The sequence below is a fragment of the Dicentrarchus labrax genome, unplaced genomic scaffold (genome assembly GCF_905237075.1).
Source record: "Dicentrarchus labrax unplaced genomic scaffold, dlabrax2021, whole genome shotgun sequence".
In the NCBI taxonomy this organism is placed as follows: domain Eukaryota; kingdom Metazoa; phylum Chordata; class Actinopteri; family Moronidae; genus Dicentrarchus; species Dicentrarchus labrax.
In genome coordinates, this window is record NW_026136719.1 from 6,294,764 (window position 1) to 6,310,053 (window position 15,290).

The 15,290-nt window shown below is 43.2% G+C and overlaps 1 protein-coding gene across 12 annotated transcripts in view; it reads left to right on the forward strand.

The window, feature by feature from the left end:
• nav2a (neuron navigator 2a) overlaps positions 1–15,290 on the forward strand; it is a 213,885-nt gene that overhangs the window by 104,925 nt on the left and 93,670 nt on the right. Inside the window, exon 1 of one of the 12 annotated variants that reach the window (XM_051379466.1) lies at positions 10,591–10,867. The exons of the other annotated variants lie outside the window; for them this stretch is intronic. Coding sequence (XP_051235426.1) covers positions 10,817–10,867 — 51 coding nt within the window. The 5' untranslated portion in view covers positions 10,591–10,816. Of the gene's footprint in view, positions 1–10,590; positions 10,868–15,290 lie in introns of those variants that run through there. 12 annotated transcript variants of the gene reach the window in all.

Here is a 15,290-nt window from a genome sequence, read left to right on the forward strand (position 1 = left end):
TCCCTTCCCATTCTGATCTGAATGATATTTTATGGAGTACTGTCTGCCAAGAACAAAATTAAGAAGGAAAATCAATAACTTTGAGTGTTTTTGGCTTAAAAATGAGAAGACATTCAGTCTTGGCATGAAACACCACTTTGTCATTTCTTTGCAACACTATCAGCTGTCATCAGTCACTTTAGACTGTGTCAGTGTGTTTCTCTTCCTCCTGTTTTCTCAGCTATTGTGGCTCTTTGAATGATGCTTTTCTTGTAAATCAGTACACAGAATTTCCGCATTTCCCTGGCTCAGTTTAGCATAATGAAAAACACAAAGCCAAATTCAGTGAGTTCCTGGAAGGAGACGAAGCCGGCTGTGTCTCTGCTGTCCAGGATGGCAGCGTAGCAGGATATCAGGGTGGCTGTTTTGCTGTGTTTGTGAAATATTGGCTGCACTTAGCAACCCCACACAAACGGCTGCAACGGCTAGAGCGATCGCTCTAACGCCATGTAAGGCAGTGAGGGGAAGGAGGTGTCTGTGTGTGTGTTGGTGTGTATTAGCGAGCCAGCAAGTGCATGCTTGGCAACCTGTCTTGACAGTAAGCGTGACTTGGAATCCACTGAGGCGTCCAGCCCACTGTACACACAGCACACAAATCTGAATCCGGCGTGATGATGGTCGCGTGAGGAGAGGATACAGGAGCCCGGTGCCGTCGGATGCGGCACGCGTCCGCTGCTGGTGTCGTTTGTTTTGGGGCTAATCACGTTTTCTCACTGACCTACTTTCCATGACTTTCTCCCTCTCCTCTCTGTCCTCCTCTCTCTCCCCTCTCTCCATCCCTGTGGTGCTGATGAAGCAGCCGTCTTCACCCTCGGTTGGGTTAACCCTTGACCTTCCTGACCAGCAGCAGTGATGTGAATATTGCAGCCATGTACTGAAATCCATCACTGCTGACTGTGTGTGTGTGTGTGTGTGTGTGTGTGTGTGTGTGTGTGTGTGTGTGTGTGTGTGTGTGTGTGTGTGTGCGTGCACACGTTTATGTAAGTGTTTACTGAATGTTATGGCAATAAAAACAGCTGCTGTTTTGATTGTTTTTGTAAATTGCCCCGTCGGCCTTTTTTAGTTAATGTTGATCATTTTTACTATACTGTACAATATGTCAGAAAGCTTGTTTTATCAGGCAATAATTGCTTAGTATACAGTTCATTCAAATAGATGTCCTAAAATGTCCTCAACATCAGATAGAAAAACAGAATAAGAAATACCACCTATGTAAAAATAACATCATCTAAACCAAACACATTGAAATGCAAGACAAAACACATAAAAGTGATTTAAAGGGGAATAAAAGTGAATAAAAAAACAAGTACTGTAGGAAGAAGAGATACAATGCTGATCAGTGCTACTGGCTGGAATGACCCTTGAAATGATCATTTATTAGACTTCAGTAACATACCTCTCTTGTAACCACATCCTATTGCTTATTGCCCTTCCTCGGATTAAAAAGAACTGACAGATTCTCTAATAAAAGTCCATGATTTGATATCCCTTTACTACAGGCCAGGACTGTTATCGTAGTTTCATAGCTCTGCTTTATTGTCCTAATTTCTGGACTGTGTCTGCTGGGCGTCACCCCAGGGACCGACTGAACTGGAGGACGGCCTGAAAGGCAGAATTGCTGGCGAGGAGTCTGAAACCTCCACGTTGCATCGCTGTCAGTGCGGATACAACCCTCAGTGGATTTTGTACGTTGGTCCTTGCTGTGAACCCAATCTGCTCTGAGGGCAGAGTGAGATGAGACGAAGCTCTCCGGAGACGCAGAGGCTGCTTTATGTTTTTGATGCTTTCACTCTTTCTTCTGTTGGCTGTACTGAATTTCTTGAAGAGGATGGCCCACTTAGGGGACAGGATGCAGAGAGTCTTCCTTTTTGTCTAATAATCAGGAAAGGTCCATTCACCCAAAACAATCCGACACTTAGCGTCAGTGAAGCGTCAGGTTTTCAAGGCATGAAGTCTTCTCTCTGGAGCATTTTTCACCAACTTTCAACAATCATACAGGGAGATAAACCCATGATAGGAAGGGGCGTTTAATTGAGTCTTTCAGCACCCACAGTAGCAGCAAATAGACCTGAATCCAGTACAGTCATAAGAGTGGGTTGAGGTTTGAGTCATTTCTCAATGTGTCTTCTTGCTCTTACTATCTCTGTCATTGTCAGTCTTTATCTTTATTTGACCTTATTGGACTCAGATGGTCTCACTCAAGGAAGAAGAGTAAGGAAAGGAAGAAATATTCATAAAAAGTCTATAAACCACGGGTGTGTCCAGGGATGTTTTAGGCATTGTGGGAGAATCACAAGGTGTATTTGAGGGACAATGGGCCGAAACACTAAATGTAACGCAGTTAACATACTGCAAATGCAGATAGCTACCGGCAGCACATGTTAGTAGTTGTCTGAAGGATTAGTGGAGTCATGGCAGAGCGTAGCCGAGGCTCCTCACAAACATCCAGCTGGATGGCCCAGTTGGCACTAAACACACAAACATGTTGTGTACACCTGTAATAAAGAGTTAATCCATAATACAGCGACAGCAGCAGGAGGCTTTACAGACAGGAGAGAGAACGGTGCTCTGTGTGTGTGTGTGTGTGTGTGTGTGTAGGTGTAGGTGTGTGTGTCTGTAGGTATAGGTGTAGGTGTGTGTGTGTGTGTGTGTGTGTGTGAAGTCTGGCACAATCTGCTGAATCTGATGTGAAGGTGATAGTCTGGAAATGTGTGAATGGTATTTGAAGCTGTTTGCTCTCCCTCTGCCTGTGTGTGTGTGTGTGTGTGTGTGTGTGTGTGTGTGTGTGTGTGTGTGAGAGAGAGTGTTGGCTTTGCGTCTCGTGTGTGATACTATATGAAATGACAAGCTCTTCTTCCCTTTAACCTTTTACCATACTGTCATTACAGAGAGCAAAGCCCTGCACAGATACTCTGCTGCCCTCTTGTGGTTCGTTTATACTCTGCGCCCGATTCCATTCACAAACACAAGCAGGAGCGTGTGTGTGTGCGCATGTTCAAGTCATTCAAGGCCACAGTCTTTGCTTCTCTATTCATCTTTAATGCCTGAGTTTTATCCCCGACCTCCTTCTCATTCTCTCACAGTTTTCCTTTCTCCCTCATTCTCGCTCACTCTTTCATTTCTTCCATCTTTGTATTCCAAGTGTTCATTGTTGCCAGCTCATTAATTCTCAGCTACAGCTTTGAAAAAGAAAAGGTTCAAACCAAAAATCTCTCCACATTCACAGCAGGGGACCCTGAAAAATACATTCTGATGCTACGTGGAGCGTGCATAGAGCTTTGTAAGTCATGTAGAACACACACACACACGCAGAGTCACATGCTCATGAGCCCCCAGGCACAGAGAGAGATTTGTCCGTGCACCAGTGTGATAAGGAGCTCCTATCTTAATAAGTATTTCTACAGATAAAGGCTTAAGTCAGGCTCTGTGTAAAGACTGGCTTTATTAGACTCGTTATGAAAGCTCATCTCAGCCTAACAGCTGAATCCCAATCACATAAAAACATAGTGGGACCGGTGAAGAGGGTCACAGGCCACCTTGGCTAATATTTACCAAGATGAGCTCGTTGTAAATAAACCAGGATCCACAATTTAGATAGACCCCTATTCAGAGCTTAGTCTGGATATTAAATCATCCCTGTTATATTACCACTGTGTGATAGATGCATCATTGATGCGGAGCTCCATTAATTCAACTTCCTCCATTTTTGAAGATGTGTAATTGCCCGAGATTATAATTTCCCTAATTTGAATTATTTAAATTGGGTGTAATTTCATTCAGGGAATTGGTTTGACCGGGAACCAACATACCAAGTGATATGTGTGAACTCATTTAATTATTGTGGATTCAAAGTTAATTAAATGACCCTCAATGGCAAACTAGTGATCAGTGGCGATGTAGGGGAGAGATTAGGCCAATATATATACATTTGGTGAAAAGCAGGCTGGAAATGACTTTTATTTATTATATTGTTGGCTGGTTATACAATTAATGTAAACTGTAATTCTTAATTTAATGCCTGTGTTTCCTATGTAACACTGAATGCATATGAATAGTTACACCTTCCAGTCCAAAAGAATCCCATTACTTCAGTTACATTTCTTGCTTTCTCGGTTTTATAAATCTCTAATTGGTACATACTGACAATTTCTGACATTAAGATAACTTGATTATGACAATACTCTGTAGTTCCGTCCCTTTGTACAATAAAAAGTTCGATATTTTCAAGACATTTGATTTTAGAGAACCAACACTAAACTAAACAGAGCTTTTTTGCATGATGCAGTACAGGTCAAGTTAAAACAATTGGAAAATGATGCAGAATATTGAATATGAGCATCTTCAGTCTACAAATGTGAGCATCAACCTTTAAAACCCATCTCACTGGACCTCTAGAAGAGATCTCTCTCATGTCTTGAGCCTCTCCCCTCCTCCCCAGCATCCTGTGAAAGTCAATAATGACTTATTTTTATGGCTTTTCCATCCGGCCAGAGTCTCCTGAAGCCCCGGCCCAGCAGGTGAGAGTGAAAGGCAGAGCACCGTCGTGCTGCATTGGATTGCTAATGCCTTCCTACCCACACAGAGGAGGACAGATTGGGTGGGGGTCTGGATGACTATATTGCTGCTTTATTTTATTACCATGACAAAGGGCCACACATACACATATGTCTCCTCAGGAGGTGCTGCGAGTTAAAGCCAGATTTAATGGATGTTTTAGTGATTCATTGTTGGGGAGTTCATTGTTGAAAGGAATAACCGAGGTTTTAACAGACTGCAAGGGTTCAGACAAAGAGCACAGGAAAAAGGGACGCATCTTGTTAGTCGTGTGAGTGATCTTTGTGGATTCAACTTAGACACTTCATCGTGTTGTGGTTGTATCCGACACACTTGAAATGTGAAAACATCATTTCAAAATGGGAAAGCCATAAGAAAGAGTCAAAAGTCTATCCTTGCCAAGCTGAAATCAAAGCTTTTTTCCTTAGTTACTGAAAGCTGACACTTTGGAGATAAGAGGTTTTCACCCAACACCGACCACACATGTGTTACTATCAGCGTCAGGCAGGAGGAAGCCCATGTTGCTGTTGATAAGAGCAACAACACACCTCTGTGTCCCCTCTCAGAGAAAACAGAGATGGTCGCCCTGCAGATTCGTCAGGCTGGGCTGAACCGGTGATACCAGCAGAGGCTTCACACACAGGCAGACTAGAGTGAGATGGTGAGATAGCACCAGGGTGGAAGTCTAAGGCTTTTATCTGGGGATGAGGAGGCAGCTTCTCCCCCAGCAAGTACCTGCGCAGCTTTTCAGTGAGAAATAGCACAAAAATAACACAGGCAGGGTTCAGTGTTTCTTGCAGGATTTTATAGATGTTTATAGATGATCCAACTTTCCATCAGGATGCATTTTGGTGTACATTTTAGTTTAAGCATTGGTTTAATTTGGATGGTAGTAGTCGTGATTGTTGTTTTCTTGGTTGTGCAAGGTCCTTGAAGGGGGTTGTGAAGTGAAAGTCTCCTCCTGGGAATGGCCAGATAGCGATGTTACATTTTGACCGTAAAGGTTAAATCTTTCCAAATAAACATTTACTCTTGGCCTCTTACATTTTCTAAGAAAACCTGTTCTGATGTAACTAGTTGTTTCAGTGAGAGATCTTAATTTTGCTGGATGGTAGTAAACCCTTAAATCACAAGAATAAATAAATAATTACATAACCCTTCTGATGGACTAATTTCAAAGAGGTTATACAGAGTTTTTAAAATTCTGTCCCATGTCTTTAGAAATACAAATTTTAAGAGAAAAATTAAATTAACACTGCAAAGCATATATATATGCTCATATGGCAGTTGGCTCAAGTTGTAATGACCTCATCTCTGCCTAATGCGTCTCGATCAGATTCCACTTCCTGTGCGGTTGTCCCCTCTCCTTCCTGTGTGAGGTCATGGCTAAGGACATAACCGTATTAATTAAGGCCGGGCATCTGCTTTTCCTGAGTCAACGTCCTTTCATTGATCTCCCCCGAAGGTGCCTTCCTCTCTTCGGTTTCTCTCCTCCTCTGCTTTCCTTGCGTTAGTTATCACAGGGAGCCCGTTGGTGCAGACAAACGGGTCATTGTGAGTGGCGCCCCCTGGGGAATCGGCGCTGCAGAGACGGTTAGACTAACACAATCAGCTCCATCTATGTCTGGAAACAGAAGGCAGTGTGGAAAAAGGAGGAGAGGCCAGGATGGTAGAGGTCAGCGGGGCTGAAGTCACCTTCCCTAGAGGCCCGTGCCCAGGGTCAACAAGGACTGAGAGGCAGGTTGGATAACTTCATGACCTCTGTGGAGCCAGCAGCAACATGGCGAGATGAAGATGATTATAAAGGTTTAGTTGAAGTTCAGGAAATCAGAAGTTATTTTTTAATAAAAATCTGGATGTACTTTATATACACCATGTTGGTTCATAAAATGTTAATGCTATAGCTTTAGCAGGTCATCAAATGGTAAATGTTCATTGCTAAGCTGAAATAGTTACACATTGTATTGCGTCATGGAAAATGTTTTGATTTTTTTTTTACAATTTGTGTCCTGTGTTTATAGTTTTGGCCATTTTTCCTATCACTTATAACCGCTGACTCACCCACTTTACTGGTGCGGAGATGTGTGCATGGCAACATCAAGGGAAGCAACCCGTGCATCACATTCAGACAGGTTGTAAAGAAACCCTGTTAATGTTCTATCTAACACTCATTTAGAAGAGAAAACAAAGGTGTGTGCTGGAAACAATAACCCAAACTGTCTTAACTGTGTAAGGCTTTTACCACCTACAGTAGTTCCATAATATGCTACCATTCATTTAATGGTTCAAACTGTGCTTCTTGCTGCAGATGTCTGGTTGATTCTCAGCTGTGCTCTGAGTTTGATGTGACTGTTCAGCGTAAACAGGCATGATTACAACTATGAAATATTTCTTGGCTTTCTGTCAGCTCTGTCTCTGGTTGTGAAAAGATGACAGAGTGGATTTTCACATCTCTCCATTCAACTGTGTTCTAGTGCAGCTTCAGGGAGTTTCTCAAGCTGTGTTATTACTCTGATTTCCACCTGGATGCAATGACAATGCTAGCGTTTGTGTGTGTGTGTGTGTGTGTGTGTGTGTTGTTCTGCATGTCTGCGCTCAGTTGACACAGGCAGTCTCTAAGCTGCTTGATAAGTGTTGAATCCTAAAATGGGGCTGTAAATCTGCCTTTCAAGAAGCTTCTCGGTTATTCTAAACACAAGTCTCCACGTCCCACACATCACACACACACACACACACACACACACACACACACACACACACACACACACACACACAAATGTCAATCAAGTTTGTGTGACTAGATTTCTTAAGTTTTGAAGTTCTGGATACAATAACATTGTTTTGTTTTATTTTATTCTGAAAAGACACATTTTAGAGGCACACCTACACTGACATGTGCCATATTTGCTGTATGTGAAGACAGAACAACATATTGCAGGCTATAAGATCACTTATTGCTCTGTAATTAAGTGTTGTTTCATTATGAAAGTGTTCTCAGTCGGTAGCCGTGGTAAAGAGATGATTCAGTCCAACATCCAGAGCTTAGTTCTAACTACTTGCATTTTCTCTGCAGTCACGTGCCTTTGTTTGAGGGACTCAAAAAACCCACATCAGATGTTGAGGCCCGGTCACTGTGGCTGATTACAAGTATTAATAATCAGGTTAAAATGAAATCTTTTATAGTTTTTAAAAACTACATCAGTATTCCATCCATCCCTCTTTTCATTCTCTGCTGATGAAGATTGGATCTGTCTAGATGACAGAATGTCTAACTTTACTTAAATTATGATAATACCACATTATGAAAAGGTAAATGTATGCAGTGTAACAGAGAAGTCAATAAAATGACAAATAAAGTGGTCAGTCTACCATTACCTCCGCGGTAGACCCCTGTCCAATTGCTTTTGTGCATGTCCCTTTACCCCTAGCGAGTCCATATGTCCCTCACCCCCACCTCTCACCCAGAACAGAACAGCCAGGCAGCAGGGCCATCCCAACCCCCCCACCATCACCCCAATCTTTCTCCCCAGCCTCGAGAGCTCAGAGGAGGGGGTCCCCCAAAACAAAGGGCCCTCCGTGGCAGGGTTATCCCCCCATTGTCCCTGACACACTGAGGTTTATCTGGGACTGTGAAAGGAACCATACTCAGCCCATTCACTGCGGCTGCACTTAATGAGCTTGTTGAAGGCCTGTACTAAAACTGTTAAATACAAGCACTAAATGCTGACATATTCTCTTCGTGTAGGGCCACAGTGTCATTAAATCAATGCTTGTTAGGAGTTTCTGTGTGGTAGGCTGATGGGTTTCCTTTTGTAATGTGTTACCTTGATGACACACCACTGTACAGTATTTATATATAATGCACAGTTTAGAAAAACTACTTTATGTACAGAATTAGTTTAAAAAGTAAAACGTTTTACAGCCATGTCAGAACCATGCTTCTAGGGATGGCAGTGTCTGTTGGTCCTGACTAATATATCTCAACAGTAGGTTGCCACGACATTTTGTACGGACATTCGTGATGCCCATAGGATCAACCCTACAGACTTTGATGATCCCTTGGTTTTTCCTGTAGAGCCACCTTAAGTTGACATTTTGAGAGGCAATTGATTCATTCTTTGGGTTTATTACTATGAAATTTGACGTTCGTGGTGCCAAAAAGATGAATCTGACTGACTTTGGGGATTGCTTGACATTTCATCTTTTGCCCCCAGCAGGTTGAAGTTTTTACCCATCCACTGACATATCACCGCTGTATATAAGGGCAGCCTCACAGAGCCTGTCAATCAATTTGCTCTTCATTGAATTCTCAGGTCTGGTTTTCTTCAAGTGACATTTTTGGTCTATGCTGGCTATTGCTGCCGTCTAACTATACATGGGTATTGTACTCGGGAGCGGCTGTGGCTCAGGGGAAAGAGCAGGTTGTCTAGTAATCAGAGGGTCACTGGCTCCCCCTGTCCAGTCAAAGTGTCCTTGGGCAAAATACTGAACCCAAAATCGCTCCCGATGGCTCTGCCGTTGGTCTGTGAGTGTGGCTGAGCTTAGCATCATCATGAGCACTTTAAGGGCTGTACTGCTCCCGATGCAAGTGTGGTAAAGCGCTTTGAGTGGTCGGTGGACCAGAAGAACGCTGTATAAATACATCCATTTACCATATACATGCAGAAATTTGCTGTTGAAATGCACTGCAAACTGAAGGTCAAAACGTCAGCCATTAATGGGCTTAATTTAAAAAAGAGAACATGCAAGGCTCACTGCCTTACAAAGCTCAAATGCATTGACTTGCATTGTTAAAATGCACAGTGAAAAATGAAAATTGAGTTGTGTCTTCATGTTGCATTACAGTGAAATGCAGAGACATTCAGTGACAGTGGAACAATTTGACTTGCAGTTTGCATTTCAACTACAAATATAGTTATTTTACAAAAACTAGAAACATAAAATGCATAATTTCTCACCAGGCAATGAGTATAAACGCTGTCATGAACCAGCTATATGTTGCGTCGCTGTTGTGTTTTAGGATTTGGTAGTAGAGAAACAAAACAGACATTTATTTCTGTGAAAATATAACAGGTCATTACTTTATACTGTCTACATGACTTCAGTATTATTGTTTCTTAAAGCTTATAGCATTTTTGTTCAGCCTGCTGGAAGTGATCAGGCATCCCCCTTCTGTGGGAACTTTCTGTAAATCTTGGGCATTTCCCAAAATTCAAATTCAGCTTGTAATTTGTGGTCGGTGGTGGGGTGTGTGTGCACAGGGGGTTGGAACGTGCTCAAACGAACGGCATCCTGTGTGTGGACTCTTACACACACATACTCACACATATATAAATGCTTAGGTTATGAACCCGCCGTACACATGCACATAAATACACACATGCAGCTGCTACAATGTGATGTGGGTGACGGCTGATCAGAGACTGGACTGCTCCGTCTCTGGTCGGGGGAAAATAAAACTTGGCTTTTTTTAACAGACAGCAGAGGAGCTGGTTAAAGAAATAATAAATAGAAAAGAGATGGTTAGCGTTGAGTTCTGCATGGTTTGGCCTTTGAGCTCTGCACTTCCCACTATTTGGTCTCTCCACTGTTATCAAGGGTGAACTGATCATCTTTTTTTTCCCTCACTTTATTTGAAGGGGGTTGACTACCGGGGGAGGGGTGATAATAGGTTTAGAGGTCTGTCCTTTTCTCTTTCTTTCTCCTCCCCATATGACCGATGGTCCATTGAAGAGCAGTAACACAATGTGTTGCCGTGGGCAAGAGAGGAGGGGAAGGGGGGATCGAATCCTCCTCCTCCTCCTCTGCTCGGTGCGTTTGGTTTGGCTGCCTCTCAGAGCGGCAGCAGAGGCCGCAGAGCTCCGCTTGCCTTTTGCCTCCTGCGTTTATTTTCCCTCCTCCGTGTCCCAGAGTGGGTGGAGAAAAAGCTGCAGGCACTGAGCTCTCCCCCCCTAGGGCTTACAGAGACCTGCTGGGGCTCGAGCAAGCAGCAGTGCTACCGTTTCCTCTGGATACATGGTGCACTCATTCAGGACATTTGACTGCAACCTCCTCCTGGGATTCTATTTTTCTCTGTGGAGTTTTGTATTTTGCTGCAGATCTTTTGGGTCCAGTTTGGTCTAGACCTGGTTCTGATGGCTTGTGCTTGGGCCTGGCTGGCCAACCAACAGTCCTCCTCAATGTGAGGCAGGTGTCTCTGAGGAAGGAAGCTGCAAGAAGCAAGATGAGTTTGATGCTGTGTCGCTGGGAGCAGAAGAATTTCACTATGAAACTGGTAGGCTGAACACTTCCAGGTCACCATAAAGGTCAAACACCAATGGACATTTAAAAAATGTATTGCGTGGCAGTTGTCGGTGCATATAAAATATAATGTCACAGCTCTGTAGGCTTTTTTCTGTAGGTGACAGTCCTTTTATAAATACAGTGTTTACATCTTTATCCTGCCTTTCTTTCCTGATGCTGCAGCTTCAGGACATGTCTCACTTAGATTTTTTTCCCTGTGTGTTTTTATGTATCTGTGAAAATGCTTGGCTCATCAGCCCAAAGCCTTACAGTAACTGTGGTGTTGGATTGCAGGCACGCAATGGATTAGTGGCGGTCTTTTTAATATCAGAGGAAAGTGCTGAAGGCGTGGATCCCGGTTTTCCCCTTACCTGATACCGGCTTCACTTTGATGTCTGCATGGAAAGTTAAAATGGGCTTAGCGAGGACTTTAACTAGAGTTTTGCAGCACATTTGTGTGTGTGTGTGTGTGTGTGTGTGTGTGTGTGTGTGTGTGTGTGTGTGTGTGTGTGTGTGTGTGCATTCCCCTTTTAAGCATTTATAAGAAAAGGACAGTCTTTGGTCCTACTTTATTGCCCACTGTTTGGTGTGATATAAGTACAATGCCATAGAGATGGTAAATATTCAACAGGATCTGGGGCACTGTGATAAAATACAGAGCAGGTCAGGTGCAGAGAGGTCATGGGGTGCAAACAAATGGGAAAAAAAATCTCTTTGTGATAGCTGATGTAGGTGATAAAAGTAGGAACCAGCAGATTTAAGTCATTTTATATAATGAGCACCCTGTTGAGTTTACACACAACACAGATGGGTTGGACACACACTCTCTCTATTTCTGTTCCTCCTGTTTTTCTCTGTCTCTCTCTCTCTCTCTCTCTCTCTCTCTCTCTCTCTCTTTCTGTCCTTATCTGGATCTACTATGAGCCCACAGAGGAAGGGGAGATGGAAGCAGAGGAGGTTATTACCAGAGTCTAGAGATGAGCTGATAAGAAGGCTAGTTTAATTACACACCGCTAACCTCCACACAGCGTGACTGACAGGAGGCAGGTGGGCCACAGGGTCAGCGTGTGTGTGTGTGTGTGTGTGTGTGTGTGTGTGTGTGTGTGTGTGTGTGTGTGTGTGTGTGTGTGTGTAAGAGAGAGAGAATGACAAAGGGATCACAGGCTTGAACACTTGAACACGTGCACACACTTCCAGAAATTAAAATGACCTTCCTTTTTCTTATGAAGTGTAGTCGATGTCCATAATCCTCTCCGTTCTAATACAAGTCTATTGATTATTTTATTGTCAGGGTCCATATGTCAGCATATGACCTGTGGAGCATAAATCTAAATTCATGATTTAATCCTGGTCAGAGACATGCCACTATACACAGAGCAGAAAAAAATAATGGAACCATAATTGGTTTTAGTTAAGGTGTACACTGTTGTCATGTGGTGCATTGTGGTATTTTGTGTCTGTGTGTGTAGCTGTGACAGACTCTCACTTGTACACAGCAGCCACAGCATGCATCTACCTGCTCACTTGCTTTTCAGTTGTTCGTTCGATGACTTTATTGACTGAGCAAAGTCTTTTTTGTCTGTAAAGGATCAACACAACCATCCAGGTGGTACAACATCTGAAGAGAGATGAATTCAGCTGCATGTCTTGACTAGTTTTGAAATCTCTAGTGCAGTGTGATGGATTCAAACTTCTCCAAGCAATGTTTTTAGTTGTGTCTGTGCAATTGAACATTGCTTCTTTTACTTGCATTTTATAAATTTTTGATTGATATAGTGCAACATCCAGTCAAAGTATTGGGCTTGAGTGAAACACAGGGATGTCACAGGTACATGACATGCATCTTAGCCTTAGTGAATCACAAACCAAAGAGAGGGATGACATGCAGCAAGGGCCGGATTTTAACTGGGGAGACTGCAACAGATGGACATGGTTGTACATTTGATTAGGCAACAGGATACACAGTTTTCAACCCCTGTTTAGTCAGCTCAAACAACAATGATATTTTAGAATTTTGGAGTTCAAAACTATCTGAGATGCTGCATTGTGGGTAAAGCCCCCTATATCTTGAGGTTAAATTATAGTGTGTAGACCTGGAGAGTTTGGAGCTGATTTTTAAGGACCATGAGGCAGCTGTCTGATAATTTTGTCTGCATGGAAATGATATCGTTGCATATGGCTTGTTCACTCATACAGTACTACTGACAAGCTAATCCCTCTTTAATAACACTTTTTGGGTTGTTGTGCCTTCATGTGCATCAGCATGTCTCAGGATTTATCCTGATCAGATGTTGCATAGCAGGCACTGCTGTGCCATTTCATGTGTGCAGCAACCAAAGCGCCAATTCAGAGGATTTAGAAGTTTAGTATTCATGATTCAATATTATCATATTCTGGGTTAACCTTTGAATATTTGGGCATTGTCAAATATCCAAGGTAAATGGTGTAGACAAGCATTAGCAAAACTACCGCTATTGGGTGCAAATGTTAAATTTTTGAGGGTCAAGCTTCTCCATCCTCCATAAGTTTATGTATCACATGTACAGATAACCACACATGCATACTCCAGTCTCTTGGCTTTCTGATGGATGACTGTTTCCCATAATCTAAACTGCAGAGTTCGGGCCAAGTCGTTTTGTCTAGCATGTGCTTGGTATGGCCTCCATGCCTCACAAAGCCACATGTCTTTCATGTGCCAAACAGAGAGCAAGCAGAGACATGAGGGCTCATTTAGAGTGGCCTGTTTCAGCTTTCTGCGGGCTAAAGCCACTTGAGAGGCCTGTGTGAGTACAACAGAGAACCAATGGGGGGGGAAAGTAGCTGCCAGGGTCCCCACAGACCAAAAACCATCCATAGTGCATCCTGCTGGGGGCCGAGAAGGAGAAGAGGCAGCCACAGCTGCGTTGCTGATGCAGAGGAGAGAGTGGGGAGAAGGTTTGCTGGTTCCATGTGGGTGTTGTATGAAGAACATAAAAGCCATGTGTATACACTCTGAACACATTTCTCACACCGTCTCAGTTTATATTCCATCCTCTTGCTGTCCCTCCCTTGATAAAGGAGCTGACCTCTAATAGCCCCTTTTCACTGCAGGAACAAAATATATTATTATGTAGACATTGTCACAGGTTCTGCTTGTGTTTTCACTGATCTCCACCTGTTTGTGGGACTGGATGCTGGAATAAATGTGGTCACTGTTTAGGAGGTGATACTAATGGCCAGTTCAGATAATTTTAGGAGTTGTCGGTAGTGCTGTGACAGTGATTGGTTTAGCTGCAGATGTGATGACACATTGCAACATTATTACAAAGTGGTTTGACAGACTGGACACTGTTTTGGGTGTTTCAGTCTTCTTAAAAAACAAAACTGATCTTAATGGGCTCTCTTTTTCCAGTTCATCTTTCTTGTGCTTTATTTCATTGATTATGTCTGGCTTTATCTGAAACATTCTGGTTGCAGTTGTGCATATGTCTATGGTTTGACTTGCATCTAGCAATTACTATGGAAAGTCAGTCCAGGTCACAAAGCCAGCCCTTAACCTGACACCTACAAAATCAAACTTTTTTTTAACCGACCATAAGGAAACTAAACCAAATTGAATTGAGTCAGCAGATCATTGCCTCTATCCTGCCATGCTGATTGGTGTACAGAGGTGCTACACTGAAAGGCGCAGTGGAGCTTATTTTTTTCTCGTAATATCTTGGCTCTTTTTTCCTGTTATCAGACAGCAGAGTTGCAAAGATTGGACGAGAGGCGGGATAACATCCACACACTTCAGCTGACTGAGGATGCCTCAGTCCAGTTTATGGTCAAGCACTGAAACTATCGGTGTTAGAGCACAAAGCTAAAAACATTGTGTCCTGTATATAGCATCACAGCAGCTGGCAGAGCAGCCTGCAGTCCTCTGTTGTCATATCATACAGACCAGGGACACTGATTTCTCAGAGGCCATCTGTCTGTGTCTAGTGTGCACTGAGAGCTGTGCAGACGATGCTTCCCTTTATCTAGCGTTGACTTATTTAAGGTGAGGGGGGTTCCTGCACTTACAGCTAGTGTCTTGCTTGACTCTACACGTTAGGTGTGACAGAGAAAGAAACATACACTTTGTAAAGTGGCAGACTATCACCTGCACCAATCCACCACTCCTTCCCCTCCCTGCATCCTTCTGTTAGATTATTGTGTAAGTGTATCCATCAGTCCATCCATCATTCTCCCACCAGCCATCTGCTAGCCAGCCAGACTGGGTCAGAGGGGATGTGCTGCCACATGTCACCCTCAGCCTGCAGCAGCACAGTGAGCTGCGGAGTCCTTATCGATGAGACCCAGCATGGTCAGGCAGCAGGAGGGGTCACTGACAAGAATATGTGTTGTGTACTGCACATAACATCAATGCATTTTTATAGAGGTCACCCTTCACC